The 22,183-nt window shown below is 39.5% G+C and overlaps 1 protein-coding gene across 3 annotated transcripts in view; it reads left to right on the forward strand.

The window, feature by feature from the left end:
* The window catches only part of stim1a (stromal interaction molecule 1a), a 30,490-nt gene continuing 8,307 nt past the window's right edge, over nucleotides 1-22,183 (forward strand). Inside the window, exons 1-7 of one of the 3 annotated variants that reach the window (XM_022219106.2) lie at nucleotides 1-192; nucleotides 918-1,050; nucleotides 4,120-4,250; nucleotides 6,760-6,874; nucleotides 8,442-8,553; nucleotides 9,037-9,152; nucleotides 13,141-13,318. In XM_022219106.2, coding sequence (XP_022074798.1) covers nucleotides 930-1,050; nucleotides 4,120-4,250; nucleotides 6,760-6,874; nucleotides 8,442-8,553; nucleotides 9,037-9,152; nucleotides 13,141-13,318 — 773 coding nt within the window. In that variant the 5' untranslated portion in view covers nucleotides 1-192; nucleotides 918-929. The remainder of the gene's footprint in view (nucleotides 193-917; nucleotides 1,051-4,119; nucleotides 4,251-6,759; nucleotides 6,875-8,441; nucleotides 8,554-9,036; nucleotides 9,153-13,140; nucleotides 13,319-22,183) is intronic. The other 2 variants (XM_022219108.2, XM_022219109.2) reach the window with 2 other exon arrangements.

The following is a 22,183-nucleotide window of genomic DNA, read 5'->3' on the forward strand; positions in this document are numbered from 1 at the left end:
TGCGCTGTAGAGGAAGACCAGCTCGCAGTGTGTCCACATTCTGCGGCTTTTTGGGTTCTCGGTCGAGGGAAGACGGAGCCCTCACACAGGAGGTGGAGTTCACCGTAAGACGAGTCCGAGGGACCAGGCAGTCTGCTGCAATGTTAACCCAGAGTTGAAAAGTAGACGTCCGCCGGCTCTAGTACATGACAGGTAACTTTATATATTTGTTACACAACGCTGAATTACCCTGTAGTAACATGACAGTGTAACGTAGCTGAAACTACAGATCTGCTTTAACGGTCATAGTCTTGTGGTTAGCTAAACGTCAACGGTGGCTAATGTACGTTCGTAGAAAAATGCAGCAAGTCGACACCGTATTAAACGACCTATACAATACAGAAGCGTTAGTGTTACTGTTTTTTAAATAGCATTCTCTATTATCTTCCTTTTTTTGAGAGTAAATTCCAAGTTAGCTGAGGTGTTTAGCTAGCTAGCTTCCCAGGGCTTGTCAGACACCCAACTACGAGATGCAAGCGAACCAAGCTGTTAGTGCTTAGCATAATCTTATTATTTTTCTACCTGACTTGACGTGTGATTTCAGTAAAGACTCCCAAAGCGCAGCTAAACCGACAAAGTTAAGGGTTTAAATGCTTCTTTAGCTTATGCCAGGTATTAGCAAGCTAACCTCAGAGTACGCTGGTTCATTCAGGAAGAAGAATCACACATGAGAAGTGATGCTTGTATCACTAACCGTATTTCTTGGTGAACTCTTAGCCGGTTTATGCAGTTTTCTTGGAAAAGCTGTCATGTCTGTTCTAAGATACAAATTGGTTCAAGAATGAGTGGCGATGAGTTGTTAAACAGAAATACTAAATATGTTATTTGCTGCAATTTATCACAATTATCAAGGGATTCTGTCTCTGTCTTCTTTCCAGCATACACCAGTCATGGAGCTCCACAATTTGATGACTTTGTGGATATTTTGTTTATGTCTCTTTGGAGAAAGTTGGACTGAAAAACAAAGTTCGCCCCAACCAGACAGTCAGATTGTTGAAAATGGGCTATCAGGTGAGTGATCGATCATGGCAATATTTAGTCGTCCCACTGCAAAAGTCTAATTTTATCCTAACCATAAGCTAAGCTGACACACACTATAGATCGGCAGTTGGAGTATTACTGTTCATGCCACTTCTTTGTGATTGTGCAGACACTAAATGTAGCCATGCTGAGAATAGTCTAGCTGGCATTTGCCATTAAGCCTGTTATCCAGCTTAAATCAAGCCAGCGAGTCAGACAGGAGCTAATTGATTTAATGTGTAGTTGACCGAGTAACCATTAATTTAAGTAGTCACTATGTCTTGTAGTAACACTTAACATGTTGAACTATTTTCAATAAATCACAAGTTAAAATAAATATTTTAAATAAATGCTGTTCCAGCTTGCTGCACAATATTTGCACTACATATTTATAAAACCATTATGGAGGCACTTGTGTCCTGAGTTGTGCTTCAAAAATTCTTATCTGTATGGATGTCTCATTACAGCAAACTCCTGCAGTGACTTACTGCAGTGCATTGCACATCATAGTTTTTTTTCTTTTGTTTTTAATTTGAAAACTTTGTTTTGAAGTACAAACATTGTGTGAGCTGAAAAAGCTCCTTTTCTAAAGATGAATTCTTTATAAATGTGACCTTCTAAACACTGTGATAATTGCTTCTCAATCCATGAAGTGATTTTGTATGACTGGCAATAATTGTTGCATCTGTCAAGTATGAGCCAGTTATGAAAGACTGTGACTCAGGGTTTTAAAAGTGCACTTATTTAGCAGTTTGGTCAGTTTTGTATAGTGTGCCTGAACAGCTGGACATTGACCCGGTGTTTCCAACATGTTTTACTGCACTCTTTTGTTTGTGTTGCTGAATGGTGTGGTTAAACAGGAACTGGCAATATATTGTCCAAATTGCTCACACAGATTATTAAAAACGTGCTTTCAACATTTTACTCCTAACACTCTGAATAGGCAACGATGTGCAAAAGATTTTTGTTGTTGTAGTTGATGTGACTGAGATTTTCTTAGCTTGACAGTTATTCGAAATGGTGATGGGAGATAGTAACCGCTGCAGTTATGAGGTGGCAAAGTTTTAGAGCGTATTCTACATCTGCATGCAGGCACACAGAATGGCTTACGTAACTTGAGCTCTTAAAAAAGGCAGGCTGACTGGTATGTAAATATCTTATCTTGTGTCTCCGGAGGTTTGCAAGCCAAATGAGAAAGAGGGCCAGGTTGAGAGTGTGAGCGAGTTGCAGGTGGTAGAGTTTTCACACAGGCAACTGTCATTCTTTGTTTAACATGGAGCGTGTGAATGTTGCATGGAGCAATTGCCTCTGTGGTATGTGGCTTTGCAGGTTTGGTAAAGCTGCAAGCTCACACGCTGCAGCTCAAAAATTAACTTTTTACTACACAGAAGTTCACAGTGTGCATTCAGCCTTCTAAGTTCTGCGTTAGCAGTTTAATATAGAAGGTAAGGCACAGGACCAAACACAAAATGTGTGCAAAAACAAGAGTTCAGGGACACAGAAACAGTTTCAGACTCTAACCTATGACGTGTTTTACTTTTTTTTTGTCTTGTTAACTCACTGCTTAGCCTACTTGTCTGAACACTGAGTTCTGGGAATAGAGAGCGCATTAACTGGTATGATGAGCTGATCAGTGGGAGGGGGCATTACGCTGTAAATTCCAGCACAATGCAAACCAACTGCCTGCAGTTTATTATGCACAAATATGTGGGTGACGGTAACTAATGAAGCAGCAGCATCAGTTGAGATGTGTGAACCTGAACTCGAACATTAATGAAAGGGAAGTGAGGTTAATTTTGCACACTGCTACACTATATTGTTGCAAGGATGATGCAGGCAACACAAACATGTCTGGGAATTTATTCTACTTAGGTCATAAATCAAAAAGCAGCCACTGTCTCGCAAATCATAATACGCTAGAACAAGGGATTTAGTTTAGTAGAACTGTAGTGTTAGGATTTTTTTGTTATAGTTCTTTACACATGTTTCTGCAGGAGCATGTTGTTGGTAAAAGAATAAACGTAGACAGGATTTGGAAGTCTAAGCTACTATTTCATGTTGGCGGGAAAGGCCAATCCTGAGCCTCACCTTCCTCCTTTGTGGTTTAATGCAGGGAAATGTGTCACAGTGAAAAGACAGCATACTTGACGTTTGCTTCTTGTAAATATGAACATGCATCTTTGGATTTAAACTTAAAATTTACACGAGTAATTTTATCCATATGCACCTAAACCCTGGTTTTTGCAGGGAACTTGTGAGGGTATTTGACACAGCTTCAGAGTCCTGCAAAAAAAATGTTTTCCCTTGTAATGGGAGTGGCAGTATTATCTCAGATCTATGGCAGAGGATTTGTAATCCCTCAGGAAGGGAGAGAGAGCACAGTGAGCACACAGATGCAGCATAAAAAGGCGTACATTTCTCACTAATCTATAATTAATTGTGTAGCCCTACATGCAGAAATTGTATATTTTCTTATTCATTACCGAAGCCTTTTAACTACCAAAACCAAGTTGTTGTTTTTTTTTTTACATTTGTCAGAATTGCAATATCCAAACTGAGCCCATAATTACCAAAGGCTGACTCACCTTCAGACGAGGCCTGTTTTTGGTCTGTTCAGTACATCAGACAGTCGTTGATCTACGCATAACTCTGACAGATACAGTCAGTGTCTGGCTTCTTGGTAACATACCAACATTGAGTGAAAGGCCTTATGTAAACAAGGCTTTCTATACAACCAAGAATTTTGCTGTTCAGTTATCTTTACAAGAGAGAGCAGTTCAGTGAGGGCAGTTCAACAGAACTTTGAGAAAACTTGTGTTAAACGCACAAAGGATTAAAAGTCATGAACCTCAGATTGTCAACGGAGGAGCAAAACCAAAACAATCTACAGAAAATGTTCAAGACTTTAAAGATTTTCACATTTTTGATAAATAAAGACAAATTAAATCAAACCAGGATTTTATATTAATTGACTGTGTTTAGTTGTACATAATTATGAATAATTTTTACAAAGAAGTTATTTTTTAAAAATGTAATTATGTGTAACTGCTTCACCACCAGATTTTTGTCGCATCGATGTCCCACTATGCAAGGATGACAACGCCGTTCTCAGCTTTGAGGCTATCCGGAGTATCCATAAGCAGATGGATGATGACGCAAACGGCAATGTAGACGTGGCAGAGACAGACGGCGTAAGTACGAGCCTGAAAAATAATCATTACTGAGAACCGATGCTCTGGTGCAGTGGGGTGTTCTGGATTGTACAGTCGCAGAGGTGGGATTCATACAGTCTGAAGAGGCTTACACATATCATTATTGTAATCCCCTGTTATCTGACTAGTCACAGGATTTGCTGCTTAGGTGCTTGGTTAATGATAGCCCTGTAATGTCCTTAACTTACCCTGAGTAAATTGAGGATCTTTCCTGTTCCAGTCCTGTTTGTGCTGAAGGTTTTGTCCAATAATTAACATAATTCACATGAAATCTGCTCATACCTGACATGCATGTAGACACTGATTGATTTGCAACGTATGAAGAACAGTGTTTATTTCTTTAATACATTAAAGTATAATGAAAGAAAAATATAAACACTTGCTGCTTGTGTGACCATAGTGTAAGATTCATCAGAAGTTGAGTCTGTTGTTTCTCAGACATCATTGGTTCTTTGAAGACACTGCTGCTAGTTGTTTCGCTCAGTACTGAGCTTTAGTCTAAACTACATTTTGTGGCCTTTGTGAAGCTTCCTCTGGAGAACTGTTTCAGTTTGGTCAGTCTCTGGCATGTGGTTGAGGCTACACCAAAGCAGGCAGCACCATCACAGCAGCTGTCTCTGCTTTTAAAGAGACTCTTGGCACGCGAATACCCCTAAGGCAAAGAATCAAATGTAGTGCAGTGGGCACTCATATCTGTAGTGGTTATGAGCTTAGAAATGGAAAGCTCTAGAAGAATAAGTGTACTTGAATACCATGCTCCTGTTTCCTGTTATCAAACAGTGGTTACATTAAGGAGGAGGTGATTTCTTAATGACCGAGATCAAAGTGTGCTTCTGGATTTTAAGAATAAGCTTCAGGCCTCTGTCACATTATTCAGGTCCCGTTGATTTCCCAGTGCGTATATTTTTCAGGAGAAATAATGTTTCACCTTCAGCACAGACATTCTCTCTACACTGTAGTGAAGTCCTCCCACACAAATCTATCAAGAAAGAAAGGCATCATGACTTCTTACTGTCTTTCACCCGTGTTGCATGACTCTGCTTTTGTGGGAGTGCTAGATGTTACGTGGGGTTCGTTTTTAAAAACCTGGTGAGCGAGTTAGCCTACAATATAGTGGGCAATCAGTCGTGTGGTTCCATTTGCCAGCAGGTGACAACCACCATTCTAGTGGGGGCGAGAGAGGAATCCACAGTAGCGTCAATTTTTGGCTCATTTTACTGTGCACCACAGAATCTTATGTACATTATGCAGAATTCTCATTTTAAAACCTATTTTAAAAAGTATTTAGTTTGTTTCTATTACCCTTAGCAATGTATTTGATGAAATCTCATGTCTTTTGCTGATCAAATGCCAAAATCTTTCCTCTGAAGTAAACCTGTACAACACATGATATGGTGATTTAAATCAACCTAGAATCAGCCTATACTTTGAAGTCTAAAAACAATATTACTCTGCAGTCACTTGTATTCAATCTGTAGCTGGATATAACCAATTCATATCAGTGAGATACCTACAGTATTCTCATATCTGCAAAAAGTGTTTTCAAATATAACTGCCATGTCCACCAACTGATTAGCTGTAGCTTGTTAAATCGGTTGTGGCTGCAGTGTAAAAGTGTAGTTAAAGAAGGTAGAAGAAAGGTTCCTTGTGATGGTACATGGCAATTTGAGTGTAAGGTTTAATGTCAGTAAGTTACTAATTTCTTTTTTTAATGATGATTTTGTAATTGGTTGGATTCTTAAATGTGATGCTTGACAATTAGTGCGCTGAGGTTCATAAAACCCATCCCATTTTCAGCTTTGTGGGTTTTTAATACTGTCGCAGTCTGACTTTTAGCTGTTTGTGATTAGTACATGTGATGTAATGTAGAATAACTACTAACACGAGTGAGGAGGAAGTTCTGTGGTGTTCCAGACCATTAAATAGTGAGTGGAAAATGTTGAGGTCAAGTGTGGTTGGGATGTTTACTTCATGTTACTTCCAAAGTGGATGAAGCAAATACGCACTTGAGCCACAAGGACTGCATTTTGTTCTTTTATGAGGGTCGTAAAGACCACGGGAGTGAAGCGGGTCACAGGGCTACCAATAAATCCAAACCCAACACCGCTCAAAAATGTGGTCTTGGTCCTTTAGCTCTTTATACTTTCCATTCAGTTTACCCCAGCTCAGTCAGACTTGTTGAGTTGTTTAACATTAATATACTGTATATAGGAGGATGGCAAGTTAAAGGAGAAATTAGTGTAAAGTGGTCTTTGTAAAATTTGCTAATAAATTACAAAATTTAGTTTTGGAAACAAGAAAAGTCACTTCGTGGTGCAGGCAACTTCTGCGTTGGTCAGGCAAAGCTTCTTTAAGTGAAATTCTGTCTAACAGTTGCAGAAATGAAGCTATCTAACAAAAGATAGTTTGCAGCACTGTAGCTAGATTTGTGGTGTAACCCTTGTACAAGGTTGAGATAACCGTATAAATGTTCTTTATCATTCTGCAGTTCCTAAGAGAAGATCTAAACTACCATGACCCCAAGGCCAAGCATAACAGCTTCCACGGGGACGATCAGTTCATCAGTGTGGAGGACTTGTGGAACGCATGGAAGGGCTCTGAAGGTACTGCTTTGAATCCTCCCATTTCCTCTGAAGGCCAACATTGACTGCACAAACAGGCCTTTCTTTTAGATTAAATCTGGGCTGTAGACTGTGAACTTGTTTTAGACACTCTGCTGCTCACTGATACAATCCACCAATATGGATTATTGTTGTTTTTAATGCAGCACTCCTTGTGACTTCGAAAAGCAGTTTGGCAGGAAGGCAGTGTTGTTAATAGCCACTAAATTAGAGTTAATGTGTTTCCCTCTGAAAGTGTGGGTCACGTATTAGCCCTGCTTAACCTCGTAACTCACTTAACAAAGGAGCAAGACAGTTGATCAGATGGTTTGTCAAACAAAGTGCTGTCTACTTATCAGCTCCAGCCAGTGGCAGAGTGGACGTCATTGAAACTGTCAGCGCAAAATTCACATCTACACTCTCACTTCCTTCTGCCTATCTGTTTGGCTTGGCTATCACGCACTCACTGAGAGCTCTGTTCACTGTTGAGCTGTGCTGTATCTGGCACTCATGCCTTTTCACACCCTTTCCTCTGGCTGCTTTTACCCCTCTTTTTTGCTCATAGTACTGACTAACCCTGCATTGCAGTTTCTTGACAAGGCTCTGGAGGGTTTGAGCCAAGAAACTGGGTTTTTGTTCAAGAGAGCAACACTGTAACACAGTCAACCCACACTTTTGACTCTCTGCCAGGATCTGGGAAGCAGATTTGCCTTCCCCAATTATTACTATGAGATCCCAGTGTATGTTATGCTATAGAACACCTCATAGATCACTCTGGATGTGGATGCACACTGTCTTATAATATGTCTTGAGTCAAGCTATATACACAGTGCAGATAAATGTTTTCTGATAGTGACACATTGTTTTGGCTTTGTACGTTGGGTTTACAATCCAGCAATGCCAATGACGGTACTGCTAACTTTCAGCTTTAATTTAAAAGTGTTAACATTTCACAGGAATAATGTGGATTAAAAGGGAACGTTAGGGGATACAGAGTATTAGTTCAGATTATATCAAGCTTTGATAAAGTATTAGTATAACAGTTTATATGTAGTTGCAGATTTTTTGGAATAACTGACTGTTTGAGGTGGACATCAGACTATGCTTGGTTTCTACTCTGCTGATGGTTTGCAGATATGTGTCGAGACAATCTTAAATTATTGCTGGTTTCAGGGACTTTTTGCATTCAGTTTATTTTATGTGAAACACATGAATCAGTGGGGCTGAGGTTGGTTGACTGACTGCGTAGTCACAAGAAAACTTTTATTTACCTATACTGATTGTTTGGGGTCACTGTTTTGCTGCACTCTTCTAAAATTAGTGGCGAGAAAACTACAGATCTACATGTAATATACAGAGTAGATGTAAACACATTCAAACACTGTTAAAGATACTGGCCATAGTGAGTTTCTCTTCAAAACCCACTCGGTAGCTAAGAGTCACAATGAAGCTTATTGCTGCTATTTTCTTATTACACTGTATGTTCATGTTGTTGCAATGTAGCTTCACCAGTATTGAATTCTGTAGCTTGACTATATGCTTTGTTTTTTTTTTCTGTATTTGCCCTCAGTGTATAATTGGACAGTGGATGAGGTGGTGGAATGGCTCATCACATATGTGGAACTGCCACAATATGTGGATGCATTTCGCAAGATGAGTTTCAACGGAAGTGCTATGCCAAGGTAAGGGACCTTATGACTGTCAAGTTTTCAAGAAGCACTAACTTTATGACAAAGATCGCATATGGCGACAAATAAGTTGTGGTTTGTTTGTGTCTCGTAAGATTTTTTTGTACTCTGAAAGTTAAAACTCGTGACAGCAATAATGCTGTTGTTGGAAAAATGCCAACATAAATAAGTAAGTTGATGCTATGCTTTGGTGCAGTCAATTAGACATTGTTTACATTTCCCTTTTAATCAAAGTCAGTATTTTCCATGCTTTTATTATCCAAGGTCAGTTTTATTTAATGTTTTTTTAAAAATGTATTTATTTGCTTTCAGTTAAAAGGATCACATTTGTGTAACTGATGGCAATTGATGTTTTGAGAATAATGTGTTGAATTTAGAGGATTTGCTCAGGGGACACATTGCAGTATTCAGAATGGATTAAACTCTTACCTCTTTCTTCCTACTTCCTGCAAAATTAATGTGTCTGTTCTCTCTCAGGCTTGCTGTAAAGAACACCACTCTGACACTCTCTATTCTGAAGATTTTGGATCGCAGCCATGTGCAAAAGTTGCAGCTCAAATCTTTGGACACTGTACTGTTTGGAGCACCCTTAAGTATGTAACATAATTCCCTTTTGTTTTGTTTTCTTTTGCGCCTTTGATTTATACTCTCATCAATCAATAATTTGTTCCAAATTCTCCGTTCACTTTTTCTTCACATTGAAATACTTACATGGACAAAGCTAGTCCCATATTTTTCTCTTACCTCTGTTGTTTAAAGATAGTGGTCCACTTCCTTGTGAAAATGTTGTACTTTTAATCAACACCACACAGTGTGAAGTTTTCAGTTCCAGAACAGTTGATCAGTTAATCCAAGTCTGAATTGTATTTACTTTGAGTTAAGCACATGCATAGTAAATGGAAAATAGAATTATCCATGCAGCAGTAATAAAAAGATTCACCAAAGGGTAAATGAAGGAAAGAGCCTTCATTTTATTCCACTAGTGATAGAAATATGAATGTGTGACGATGCACATGTATGTATAAAATCACAGCTGTGGTGAAAGAACATGAAAAGTTAGCACTCTCAGATTATATTCACTGTAGTTTGGTCATTTCTCATTTAGCAGACTTGTATATTATCCCTTAAATATTTTTGAATGTTTTCATTCAGTTGAAGAATGTCAGTAACAAAACATTGTTGACAGAAAGTGAAAATGAAAATACAGATCAAACAGATAAGTTTATATATACAGCCATTGCATAACTTCAGTTCAGTCCAGTAATAATGATGGCAGTTAAAAAAGCGTCTAGGCTTAGTGTGCGTTTTTAGATTTCAGCCTGTAGTAAAGCTACTAAAGCAAGTCAAAACTGCAGCCTATGCAGGAAGTCAAATACAGAGCCACAGTGTAGAGATTTTATCATTAGTTGATGTAGTTCTATGGGCACCAATCGCTGTCTGATTCCTTGAACTGATTGTAAATCTGTAACTGAAAACTCAGAGCTTCCCTCAACTCTGTGTTGCCAAACTCAGCGACATAGTCTCCCATATTACAACAGAAATCAATAGCTCTTCTAACTCCTTAACAGAGGAACAATAACTGAATCTCTTTGATTGTACCACCTGCCAACATTACCATCATCCTGAATGCTGTCATCTGCTAATTTCATTTTTCATTAGCTGTGATATTTTGTCATCATGTTTTATCTGCTGTATTTATTTCCACTCTGACTTGCTCTTCCACTCACCTGAGCCAGCTCACTATTGGTCTGTAGGAAAATTTTGCATCACCTGTATCAGTTTCAGGGATTGAGGAAGTGAGCTAAAAAGTGGACCATGCTGCTCTGTATTCCAGACACACCCCTCTGCGTACTGAGACAAATAAACACACCACTCTTTCTATGCTTTACTCTGCTTCCCCAGTATCAGTGCTCCAAATCTGCTCTCACAGATTGTAGTGCTTCATTTTTTTCAGTTTTGTTGTCTCTTCTGGGGTTTGTAACATCACAATGAATCGGGTGTGTCTCTGTTGTCATACCACCTGGCAGTAAAGTGGATTTTTTTATAAATTTTTTTTTAATGTGATCCCTGTTGATATTGGAGAACATATTCCCAGAATGACTGCCAGATTTTTTTTTAAACAAAGTGTTTGTTGTTTAAAGCTTAGTGCCTGCTGATTACTGACATTTTGAATCACCAGACTTCTAGTGCTTGGTTTACATAAAGTTGTGATAGTGCTATTTTTAACAGATAATAAGTAAGACTGGAATATAGTGCAGTGGAAGAGTGCATATTTAGAAAAGGAATGTTTATAAAAAATGGTATACCAAGGTAAAAAGAGAAAACTTAATGAACCTTCATAGAAATCAGACACTTGCATTATAAAGAAACTGCACTGCACAGGGAGCAGTGTGTAGTGGTCTGTGTCTGGCATGTGTCATTGTGGATGTGTTTTGTTGGAGTCACACCCGAGGGAAGACATTAGCAAGGGCTATCTGGCTTTGACAGCCCCTCAAAGTCAGGAGGAATCACTAACAGGCAGACAGACAGACTGACTGTATGGAGCAGCAGCATTTTAAGACACACTTCACAATAGTTTGAAGCAAATCAGTTGTGTAATAATTAACCCAAGCAGTGGGGTAGAGTTCTGAGGCTAATTAAATGTCACTTGATGCTCTCTTGGTGGTATTCCTGAAAGAGATGATTGAATGTATTGTACAATGAGTGTGATGGGAAATGCAGACAAGACTGATAGTGTTATAAGAGCGATTAATAGACCAGCGGAAAAGTACCATCAGGAAATTACTTTAATCTATTGCAGGGTATTTCATTTAAGCATCTGTGCACAGTCACAATGCAGACCTGAGACAAATTTAGCACCCATGCATTTCTGTTAAATAATATGACCTCATTTTGTGGAGCTGCGTTCTTCATTATGAGGTAATGATCTGGGTATACTTGTCACTCACAATGGCTGAAGAGCAGTGATTTACAGCTTCTCTGTAGAAATACACGTTTCTTAGTACCAGTTTGTTAATTGTAAACAATCACAGGCACAGCTATTCCTAGTTCCTTGACTCTGATGAACGTGTGCTTGTTCTGAGTGTTTTATGTAAGTCTACAAGAGTATACACAGCCCTTCTGAAAAGTCATTCAGCACAAGCTGCAGATTTAAAAATGTGCCTTCCAGGTGTGATGTCAGGGGAAATTTGTCAAAAGCAGAAACAGGAACATGTTTGTAAAGAGCTATGTTTCTAGGTGACATGCTCTCCTGATCTTATCTAAATAAAACAAGCCAGCACTGACTTCTCATTTTACTCCCCTTTGTCTCACTTCAGGAAGTAGAAGTCTTGTTTTTTGACATCCTTTTCCCGCCCATCCCATCGCAGGTTTCGCAACAAAAACTTGCCTCATGATGTAATTTGCAAGGCTTAAACCCAGACTGTGTCAGCTCCTGCATGCAGGCTGTTCTTCAGAATCATCTGTGACAAATCTCGTTAGACCCAAACTTAACTTTTGATTTAATTTTAAAATAGCTTTTGAATCTTTGGTTGAAAGGTGATCTGAATCTAATCCAAGGCTTCACACAAATGGAATAGTCGGTTTTAAAAGCTTTTAAAAGCTTTGAAAACCTTACAGTGACAGCATAGTTAGTGGTACTTACACAGATTTGATTCACAGCATCTCATGTGCACCAAATTGTTATGGTTGCCCTTGCTTGGTTTTCTGTGCATGATTATAAGCATTGGTTACTGGACTGAAATAGGCTGTGTTAAGCTATCTTTATCGTGGTCTTTTGCACCGGGCCTCTCTCACCGCAACCTGAACTTGTGCTACTGACTCTATTTGTGTCACTCGGCAGCACTTGCAGTTTGACTAGGTGAAGCGTCACCACATCCTTGTGAAGTTTGCTCATTGCTAGACAGCTTTGTGTGTATCAGGGTTCTCGCCAGCGCATTTTAGTGTAACGAGCCGTTACGCTGTCAGTTTAAAAGATTACGCTGTGATTAGGGCCGCTACGCTGCCTTTCAAGTTGTGGTATTGTGTTTTGAGCACATTTGCTTCCGTAATATTTCCATATTTATGTGAGAAAACTTCTTTATTGGGGAAGTTGGCGCTATGAAAGAGAGTTATTTTGACAGATAACGCCATGTGCGTTTGTTTTTATCGACTGGGTGCCTATCTAGGTTAATTTATGTCTCCCCACCTCAGCCGTACTTTCCTGTCGATTGACCCGTTCCTGTCTAAAATTAAGAGTCGCTTCCAATCTCGGGGTTACAATTAACATGTCTCGGTTGTTTCCGTGATGCCATGTATGGTGAATAATGACCTAAATCACGAGCATTTGGAGCATCTGCGTGACGCTCATTGGCTGACATCTGGAATGGCCGCTCGCGAGATTTAATGGAGGCTATTGCGCATGCGCATAGTGTCGGGCCGTCCCGGCCTGCCATTACGCTGTAAAAAATTCTGGTGAGAACCCTGTGTATGACAATGATGTATACTGCTCGGCTGAAATGCATTCCTCTTCGATAGCATCATCTAATGATTGTGATGTTTAATATCCTGCCAAATCTAATGATCTTCTCTTTTTTCTGTTAGTGAATAGACACAACCACTTGAAGGACTTCATGCTGGTAGTATCAATAGTCATAGGCATGGGTGGCTGCTGGTTTGCCTACATCCAGAACCGCTACTCTAAGGACCACATGAAGAAGATGATGAAAGACCTGGAGGGCCTCCAAAGAGCTGAGCAGAGTCTGCATGACCTACAACAGAAGTGAGGGTTTTTCCAACCACCCACACAACAATGTTAAGCTTTATAAGTACTGCATTGTGCACTCGTGTCATTAATTTTATATTCCTCAAAACACAGTATAATATGTGGAAGAGTTATTTTTGTCTTTTAAACTTGTTGTACATTTATGGTCACAGCCTTTTTGTCTAACGTATGGATCCCATACACTACCTTAAACCGACTCAAAGCTAACTTTACAGTGAATAAATCATCAGCCCTAAAATTAACATCGGCCAGTGCTGGATTGCCAGTGCTGCTTCCATGTGCTGTGTGCTATTCCTCACTTCAGTAGCTCACTCACTTAAGCACTTTTCAGACACGTGATCCATAGCATTGCTGCCTTCAATCTTTTAAAGTGACGATATTCTGTCATTCAGACGTAGGCCACTTTTACATTAGTGTTGCTCACACTTTCAGTCAGACATACCAACCACAGTGACAGACGTGACAGTGGCCATTGACATGAATTCACATGATTCGGCTATAAATCAAGTGGTATATATTACACAGTAATACACTCAGAAACAAAAGACGAAATCTAAACTAATTCCAAATTTACCAAACTAATAGCCTACATTATATATGGTTTCCTGAAAACTCTGTCCATGTGTCATGACAATCTAACTACTACTTTACAAACAGTAAAGTAAAAATATCCAGACAGCTGTGATGGAGCTCATGACTCAACCAGAAGACGGTGACTTTGAAGCGAGTGTTTTAACTGGAGCTTATAAACTCTGACTTTGTGTGTGACAGCTCACCTCTCTGAGCTTAAGTAAAGTACACAGTGTCATTTATCATGATTTCCTGGCTGATCATGTCTCCATTTTGGGGATGATTTATCATAAATAATTAATGATGTTACCGGCGCTTTTGTTCCGCTGTGCCACGTGTGGAAACTCTCTCTCTTTGGAGACACTCAGATGGATCCTGCTGCTGTCTGATGCTGCTTTTGTTTAATAAACTCGGAGGAAAAACTCTGCAAGCAGCAAATTGAACTTAAGCTTCTGCTAGTGTTTTGTGAAAACCAGGATTACACTTATTTTTGGTGAGTTTTATTAATGTGGCTTGTTCATTGTGTTCATTGTGGTAAAGTTTTCTTTATGATATTATAGTTTGTAGCGGATATGAAATTGTTCAGCAAAGTGAACACAAAAGGTATTTTGGGATTAAAATGGTGTCTTTCACGCTCTATGTGAAGTTTGTGGACCAACATTGTTGCTGAATCTTGGAAAAAGACTTCCTCAAATCATTGAATGCAACTTAAAGTGTGTTATTTGTACATGCCTGTCCGTTAATGTGACAGCGGGCAGTTGAGACTTGTCTTGTGTTGAAAGTAATGTGGAATGTTACAAGGTTGGAACTAATATTGCTGTTGCCGCTTTTACGGAAACGTGAGCAGAGGCTTATCCAGACATGAAACTGACACGTGACACATTGTTGAAGGATTGCATGTCTAAAAGGTTTTATTCAGTGTTTAACTTTGAACATTTCCTGAATGGAGGAAAACAGATTTTCTTTTACCATTTGACACTGCAACATTCTGTAGGTCAAATGACCTTAAATAATATCTGGATAACAATCAAACCAACACCCATTTACTGTAGAGCTTTCATTGTGGGAAATAACCCCATTGTTTATTTGACCTGAAGGTTTAGCTTTCAAGCCATTATGTGTCCTAATTCTTGTGTTTAGCTAAAGAAAGTGTTGGTTCAAAGGAAGGAAGAATCTGCTGATAGTTTTAATAGGGTATATGCTTTCACACACAATGAGTCATAACTCATTGTAGAAGCAAACCTGTGAAAGTCGAGATGCATGATGAGTTTACACAATGATTGTTGTAAAATGGGAAGTGGAAAATGTTGGATAATGAAACAGTTTAAGACCTTTAGACCAATCACTAGAGATAAACTGACTTTGACCAATTACAATTGCAGTGGTCCCTCGTCTGTCGCAGGCTTCCAGACCCCCCTGCTTTAAATGAAAATCTGCGAAGTAGTGACCCTATTTGTTTTATTATTTATATGCATTTTAAGGCTTTATAAACCTCCCCATGCTCTTACAAACCTTTCCCACACTCTTATAAACACTTCCTAAGCTCTTAAACACTCTCTACACTCTCAACCTATGTAATTTTAGCAATGTATAAAATTCTGAGTACTCACCAGTGAATGTACTACAGCTTTAATAATGAATATAATGAATTAGCTGTGCAGTACTGATGAGATGAATGTACTACACAGTGAGAATAGACAAGGCGAGATGCTGAATGCTGTTACAGAAGAGACAGATGCCAATCAGTGGCCAGCACTATAAGCTACGCATTTTATTTCAATTTAGTATTCTTTCAATATGTTTTAATGATTTATTTTTAGTTTAAAAAAAAAAAATTTTTCAGGCTAGAAAATGCTTATTTTCCAGCAAAATAAAAGAATATATACAAGAAACCTATATTCTGTAAAATCCAGCAATATAGCAAAAATCCATGATACCACATACAATTTAAAAATCCACAATACAGTAAGGCCATGAAAAATGAACCACGATATGGCGAGGGACCACTGTATTTTTAACCAGTGAATTTGTTGGTATTTAAGCCATTTTGACAACTCTGTAGAGCTTCCCCATCAAGATGTATCACGTGTAGCTCATGGGACCCTGCTTTACTCAGAAATTTATGGTTTAAAAGTCAGCTTTTTATATCTATATATGTTTCTGTTTGATAGACAGGAACTGTGGGAAGAGAGAAGGATGTATGAGATGCAGTAAAGGTCCCGCAGCTGGGCGTTGAGCCGTGGACATTGTAGTTATGTCACATCATCTTAACCACTTGACTTGTGTAGCAACCCTCCACCAAGCTTGAAAGAGCCCAAAAAAAATAAGACAAAAGTATTAATATGTTTTGAGGTGGTGACCAATTATTAAAAGCTTTCTGAAGTCTTGGGATAAAAGCAGAACGGTTTGCTTTGAGCAGCGATGATCAAAGCCATTTTTATGAGACGAGTGGCTTTCATTTGTTTGACCACTAATCTCACTAACAAATCCCAGCTCAGTTAAATGCAAAGGCCGACATGGGTTGGACATCTCCCAGACATGACCGTGAAACCACAGGACAGCAAATTTATCTCCTAATGTGAGGCTGCATATGCAAAAGATCAAGACATGCAGTTATGCTTTTCAAATTAATGGTATATGTTAGAAAATGCTGATTATTGTTAGTAGCTTTGGATGCAGGAATACAGAATCTGTATTAGCCTGTTGTGGTGAAGAGGTACCTTAGTTCTCAATTTAGTTCCTAAGATGCCCTCAGCACACACCACTGATCACACCGTAATCACTGAAAAATGGATCAAAAGCATAAATTGCACATACAGTACAAGCAATCATAACCAGACTTTCCTGCTAGAAGAGGAAGTACTTAAGCTTATGTGAAAGGTATGGAGCGCAGGGAATTTTGGCATTCAGCTGCTGTAGGAGTCAGCTGAGGTGACTTACTCCTTGTCACACCTGCCTCACGTGATGTAGTTGTACTTGAATTGTAGACAGATTTTGATTTTAAGATTAGATTTGCACCAACAAGATCTTTTAGGCGATCTCTAACCCTTGCAGATTAGCTGTTATTAAATAAGCATTTGAATAATCTGTTCATTAAATGCTTATGTCTACTCTGTAGTTTCTCAAACTTCATGACAAAATATTTCGTAGTTCCACATAGTGCTTTCTGCCCATCAGGCCGTTGCTGCCTTTGTGATGTAATGCTTTAAAATGAGGCGTTTTAAAGCACACTTGGAATAATTGAAAGCTACAAGACAAATCTATCTATTTTGGTCCTGTTAATACTAGAAGGAATGCTCAGAATGTGCTTTAAAGCGTGCACCGTGTCCTCTTATTCCTTTAAAGGATACTCAAACTGCTTCATTTCATCCACAGGTCAGGGCTGTTTTTGAGCTTTTAAAAGGAATAACGTCGGTGCACGGAGAATGCTATTAAATATTCATGAAGAAATAAATAACTTTTGATGTTTTGCTGATGCTTTGCCTCTGTAATTTAACTGTAATTAAACTATTTCAGATTAAAACAGGTTGTTAGTGTGGAAGGTAGCATGAAATGTGAACTGCCTCCACCACGATTGAATTGCGATGTAATTTATTATAAAGTCTGTGAAACTGCGGCCTTTCTGCGATCAATGGCAGCTTGTTATGATTAGAATGACAACTGTTTTATAAGTTTTATAGACACTTGCTGGTTTTTCATTAAGTCACTACTTTAAGGGCTCCAACTAGAAAAAGGCTGGAAAGAAAAAATAACTAAAATGAGGCAGTTGCTCCTCAATTTGAGCATGTTGATCTAACCGTATCAAGTTGAATTTGACCCAAGGTTATGTGTAAAGGGAAGCTCATGGAATGGCAAAATGGAAAGAGTTCAACCTCAGGGGAAGTCATGTTTTGTTAGATTAAAAGCAAGGCACTGTCTCAGGCCCGTTTGCTGGCCAGCAGTCACAGGAGTTGCCACACAACTGCATAACATTCCTGGCATGATGCTCGGGGACATTGAACAGGGAGAGATGGGCTGTTGTAGACTTCCACGGTTTGCTCTTACCACCCTTATTACCCACATGACTTGGTCTTTGTATCAGCTGGCTGTTTAGCGGACGCATTTTTGGAACATGATGGTATGCTTTGATGAATAGCCAACAGAGTGAAAAGGCTTTCACTGACTGAACTGAGACTGGCGTCTGTGCAGTTACACTTTTATCTCTTGTCTGTTCATATTTTTATCTAACAGCCATGACTTGCACTTTGTCATTGCAGTGCAATAATTAAGGTGAAAGGATACTTGTGAAATTTGCCTGATGAATACTAATAATCAAAGCTATTGGTTGCTGCAGTAAGGACAGCTCAGTGAGGTCAAACTCTGATAAATTGCCAGAGCAACCTGCGTGTTCCCTCTCTAGCTTTAGTTTTGATCACTTGTAACACCTTCCACCATCCACTTTGAAGTGGGGTTTGACAGATCTTTTTTTGCTAAGATAATTTCTCATATTTAGTTCTACTCTGCAGAGGAAACCAGAGAACTTGAATATTAAAGGCCAGCAAGTGCAGATGTTATTTGGTATGCAGTGCAAGCCCCCAAACTTGCCATAGCTGCTTGTACTACCTTGTTAGATGTTTGGGGCAGTGTTGTGGTGCCTTATATAAAGTGCATTGACCAGAGCAGAGACTGCTTTCTGCTTATATCCTTGAGTTATAGCTATTTGTTCAGCAGTGCAGCACAATTTTTCTGCTGCAATTCAGCAGTGTTGTGCAACTGCGTTTAAATCCAACCTGTGGTGCGGAAGAGGTGAGGGACTGGGCAAGCAAAGCAATGGTGTTCTGTCTGTTTCTGATAAAGTGGAATATAGCCCACAAAGCCTCAAATAATTAAATGCCTTCATTATACAAAGGATTCGCTTTAGTCTTGTATCCATAATAAGCCCGTGTTAGAGATAAATCAAGCAAGATTACGTGTCAAGCAACCAAAAGCAGGTTACTGTAATTCCCAGATATTTCAGAACTGGTGTTGAGCATACATTTTTTCCAAATCAGCTCCCTGGCTGTGGAAAAAGATATGTTGTAGTGTACGGTAGGTCAATCGGTAACTAGGAAGAATCCCTGCATCTCTTACAGTGCATGTGTTTGGAGCTGAGAGAGAGGGAGCTATGTCCTCTGTCTGTAGCCGTGCCTTTCTTCCTGATCCCTGCTGCCAGCTGCTCTCTTTCCATACCTTCAAGCAGATCCTGTAGTGGTATCAAGTAGCCTGGCCCAGACATGGCTTCCCTGTTGGGAGACAGTGGGAGGGGACTTTGACGGGAGCTGGATTTCCTGGGTGCCTTTTACAACACTGTTTGACCCAGCCTCTACCTCACTGCTGGGAGATGGTGTTAAGCGTGACTGCTTAACATGTCAGCTCTAGTGCTAATTCACCCACATTTGGATTTGGTTGTAGTCCACAAACAAACATCTTGAACAAAACCCACCGACAAGGAACACAACATTGCACATGATGTGGACACTCACAAGTTATTTGGCATGGAAGCTTCTCTTATTTACTGTTTCCTGCAAAGTCTGCAGAGACTTTGTGTCTGTGTCCGGTGAGCCCTGCAATGCAGGTCAGCTGGAACAGCATTTGGCATCTTCTCTCTGGACCCTGTAGCTGTGCCAGTGCTTTCAAATCTTAGCTAGAGAATGGCAGAGGTCAGGGTCGAAAGCATTAGCAGGACTGCCCACCAGCAACATTTTCCATAGCTAGTGGTGTGGATCAACTTTCACGTCTGCCCTTCTCTGCTCTCTCCTGTTGTGTTTATTCTGACTGGAGGACAGTGCTGCTCCCTAGTGACTAAAAGGTTGCACTACTTCATGCACTTAATAGTTTATAAACAAACGGAAAATAGAAAGAAAATGGTAAGCACTGAATCTTATGCTGTGTCATGTTTTACTATTGGACCACCGCTAAGTTATAACAGGACTTAATCCCTCCTTCTATTAAGTAGCCAGACCAGTAACTGTTTGGCTAAAAACATTTGCTCCCATTTTGATTGTAATTATCCAGATGCCAAAACTCTAGTTAGATTTTACAGGTTTAAAAAAAATAATGTTATATTTCTGTATTTCTGATTTGCATTTGGTCTTTTTTTATTTTATTTTTTAAAGATTTTTAGAAATACTGAAATGTGGTGCGTCTAAGCAGAAATAATTATGTCATGAGTGACAAGCTCCTCTTTTAAAAGGCTTTTTTTGAGTTTGTCCAAAAAATATCCTGCACACAAACCAACCAACACGTATATGTTCAGGGTACTACAGGAGCACTGGTCCCAGACTGTACTGTTCTAAAGTTACACGCTGACAGCTGTTCCCATTCTTGGCTCTGCTCCCTCTGATGTCAGTTTATTGTGAGCTTCCTAGCAGCTGACTCTGGGTCTTTGCTTTCCATGTGTTAGCCATTGTTTCCGGTGATGCGTGGCTGATGCAGTGGCTGCATTCCACACATACAGGACTGTCTCTGAAAATTAGAATATTGTGATAAAGTTCTTTATTTTCTGAAATGCAATTAAAAAAACAAAAATGTCATACATTCTGGATTCATTACAAATCAACTGAAATATTTCAAGCCTTTTATTATTTTAATATTGCTGATTATGGCTTACAGCTTAAGAAAACTCAAAAATCATATCTCAAAATATTAGAATATTTCCTCAGACCAAGTAAAAAAACAAAATTATAACAGCAAAACAAAATCAAACATTTGAAAATGTCCATTAATGCACTCAATACTTGGTTGGGAATCCTTTTGCACGAATTACTGCATCAATGCGGCGTGGCATGGAGGCAATCAGCCTGTGGCATTGCTGAGGTGTTATGGATGCCCAGGATGCTTCAATAGCGGCCTTTAGCTCATTTGCATTGTTGAGTCTGGTGTCTTTCAGCTTCTTCTTGACAATACCCCACAAATTCTCAATGGGGTTCAGGTCAGGGGAATTGGCAGGCCAATCGAGGACAGTAATGCCATGGTCAGTACACCAGTTACTGGTGGTTTTGGCACTGTGGACAGGTGCCAGATCATGCTGGAAAATGAAATCATCATCTCCATAGAGCTTTTCAGCAGAAGGAAGCATGTAGTGCTCTAAAATCTCTTGGTACACAGCTGCATTTACTCTGGACTTGATGAGACACAGTGGACCAACACCAGCAGCTGACATGGCTCCCCAAACCATCGCTGACTGTGGGAACTTCACACTGGATTTCAAGCAACTTGGATTTTGCTCCTCTCCAGCCTTTCTCCAGACTCTGGCGTCTTGACTTCCAAATGAAATACAAAACTTGCTTTCGTCTGAAAAGAGGACTTTGGACCACTCTTCAACTGTCCAGTGCTTCTTTTCCATAGCCCAAGTCAGACGCTTTTTCCGTTGTCTTGAGTTCAGAAGTGGCTTGACCATGGGAATACGGCTATTGTAGCCCATTTCCCGGACACGTCTGTGAACAGTGGCTTTTGATACCTGGACTCCAGCTTCAGTCCACTGTCTTTGAAGCTCCCCCAAATTCTGGAAGCGGCTCTTCTTCACAATGCTGTTAAGCCTGCGGTCATCTCTCTTGGTTGTGTAGCGTTTCCTGCCACATTTCTCCCTTCCAACAGACTTTTTGTGAATGTGCTTTGAAACTGCACTCTGTGAACAGCCTGCTCTTTGAGAAATTTCTTTTTGTGTCTTACCCTCCTGATGGAGGGTGTCAATGATGGTCCTCTGGACAGCAGTCAGATCAGCAGTCTTCCCCATACTTGTGTTTAGTTTACTGAACCAAGCTGAGTGTTTTTCAAGGCTCAGGAAACACTTGCAGGTGTTTCGAGTTATTTAGACGATTCAAGTGATTAGTTAAATAGCCTACTAGTATACTTTTCATGATATTCTAATATTTTGAGATAGGATTTTTGAGTTTTCTTAAGCTGTAAGCCATAATCAGCAATATTAAAATAATAAAAGGCTTGAAATATTTCAGTTGATTTGTAATGAATCCAGAATGTATGACATTTTTGTTTTTTTAATTGCATTTCAGAAAATAAAGAACTTTATCACAATATTCTAATTTTCAGAGACAGTCCTGTACATGACTCTCACGTGCTCATAGCTAATGCGTGCCTGTAGAAAATGACACGGGCACCAACTAGGTTATGTTTCTTTGCTTGGCCTTAAGGTTGATTTATACTCCTTTCTAGGGCTGGGCGATAAATCAAATTAATTCGATTAATTCGCCTTTTTAAAACCTGACGATTTGAAAATTTGCCAAATCGTAAAATCGAGGCGAGCTTAAATATATA

This window comes from Acanthochromis polyacanthus, chromosome 13, assembly GCF_021347895.1.
Source record: "Acanthochromis polyacanthus isolate Apoly-LR-REF ecotype Palm Island chromosome 13, KAUST_Apoly_ChrSc, whole genome shotgun sequence".
NCBI lineage: Eukaryota > Metazoa > Chordata > Actinopteri > Pomacentridae > Acanthochromis > Acanthochromis polyacanthus.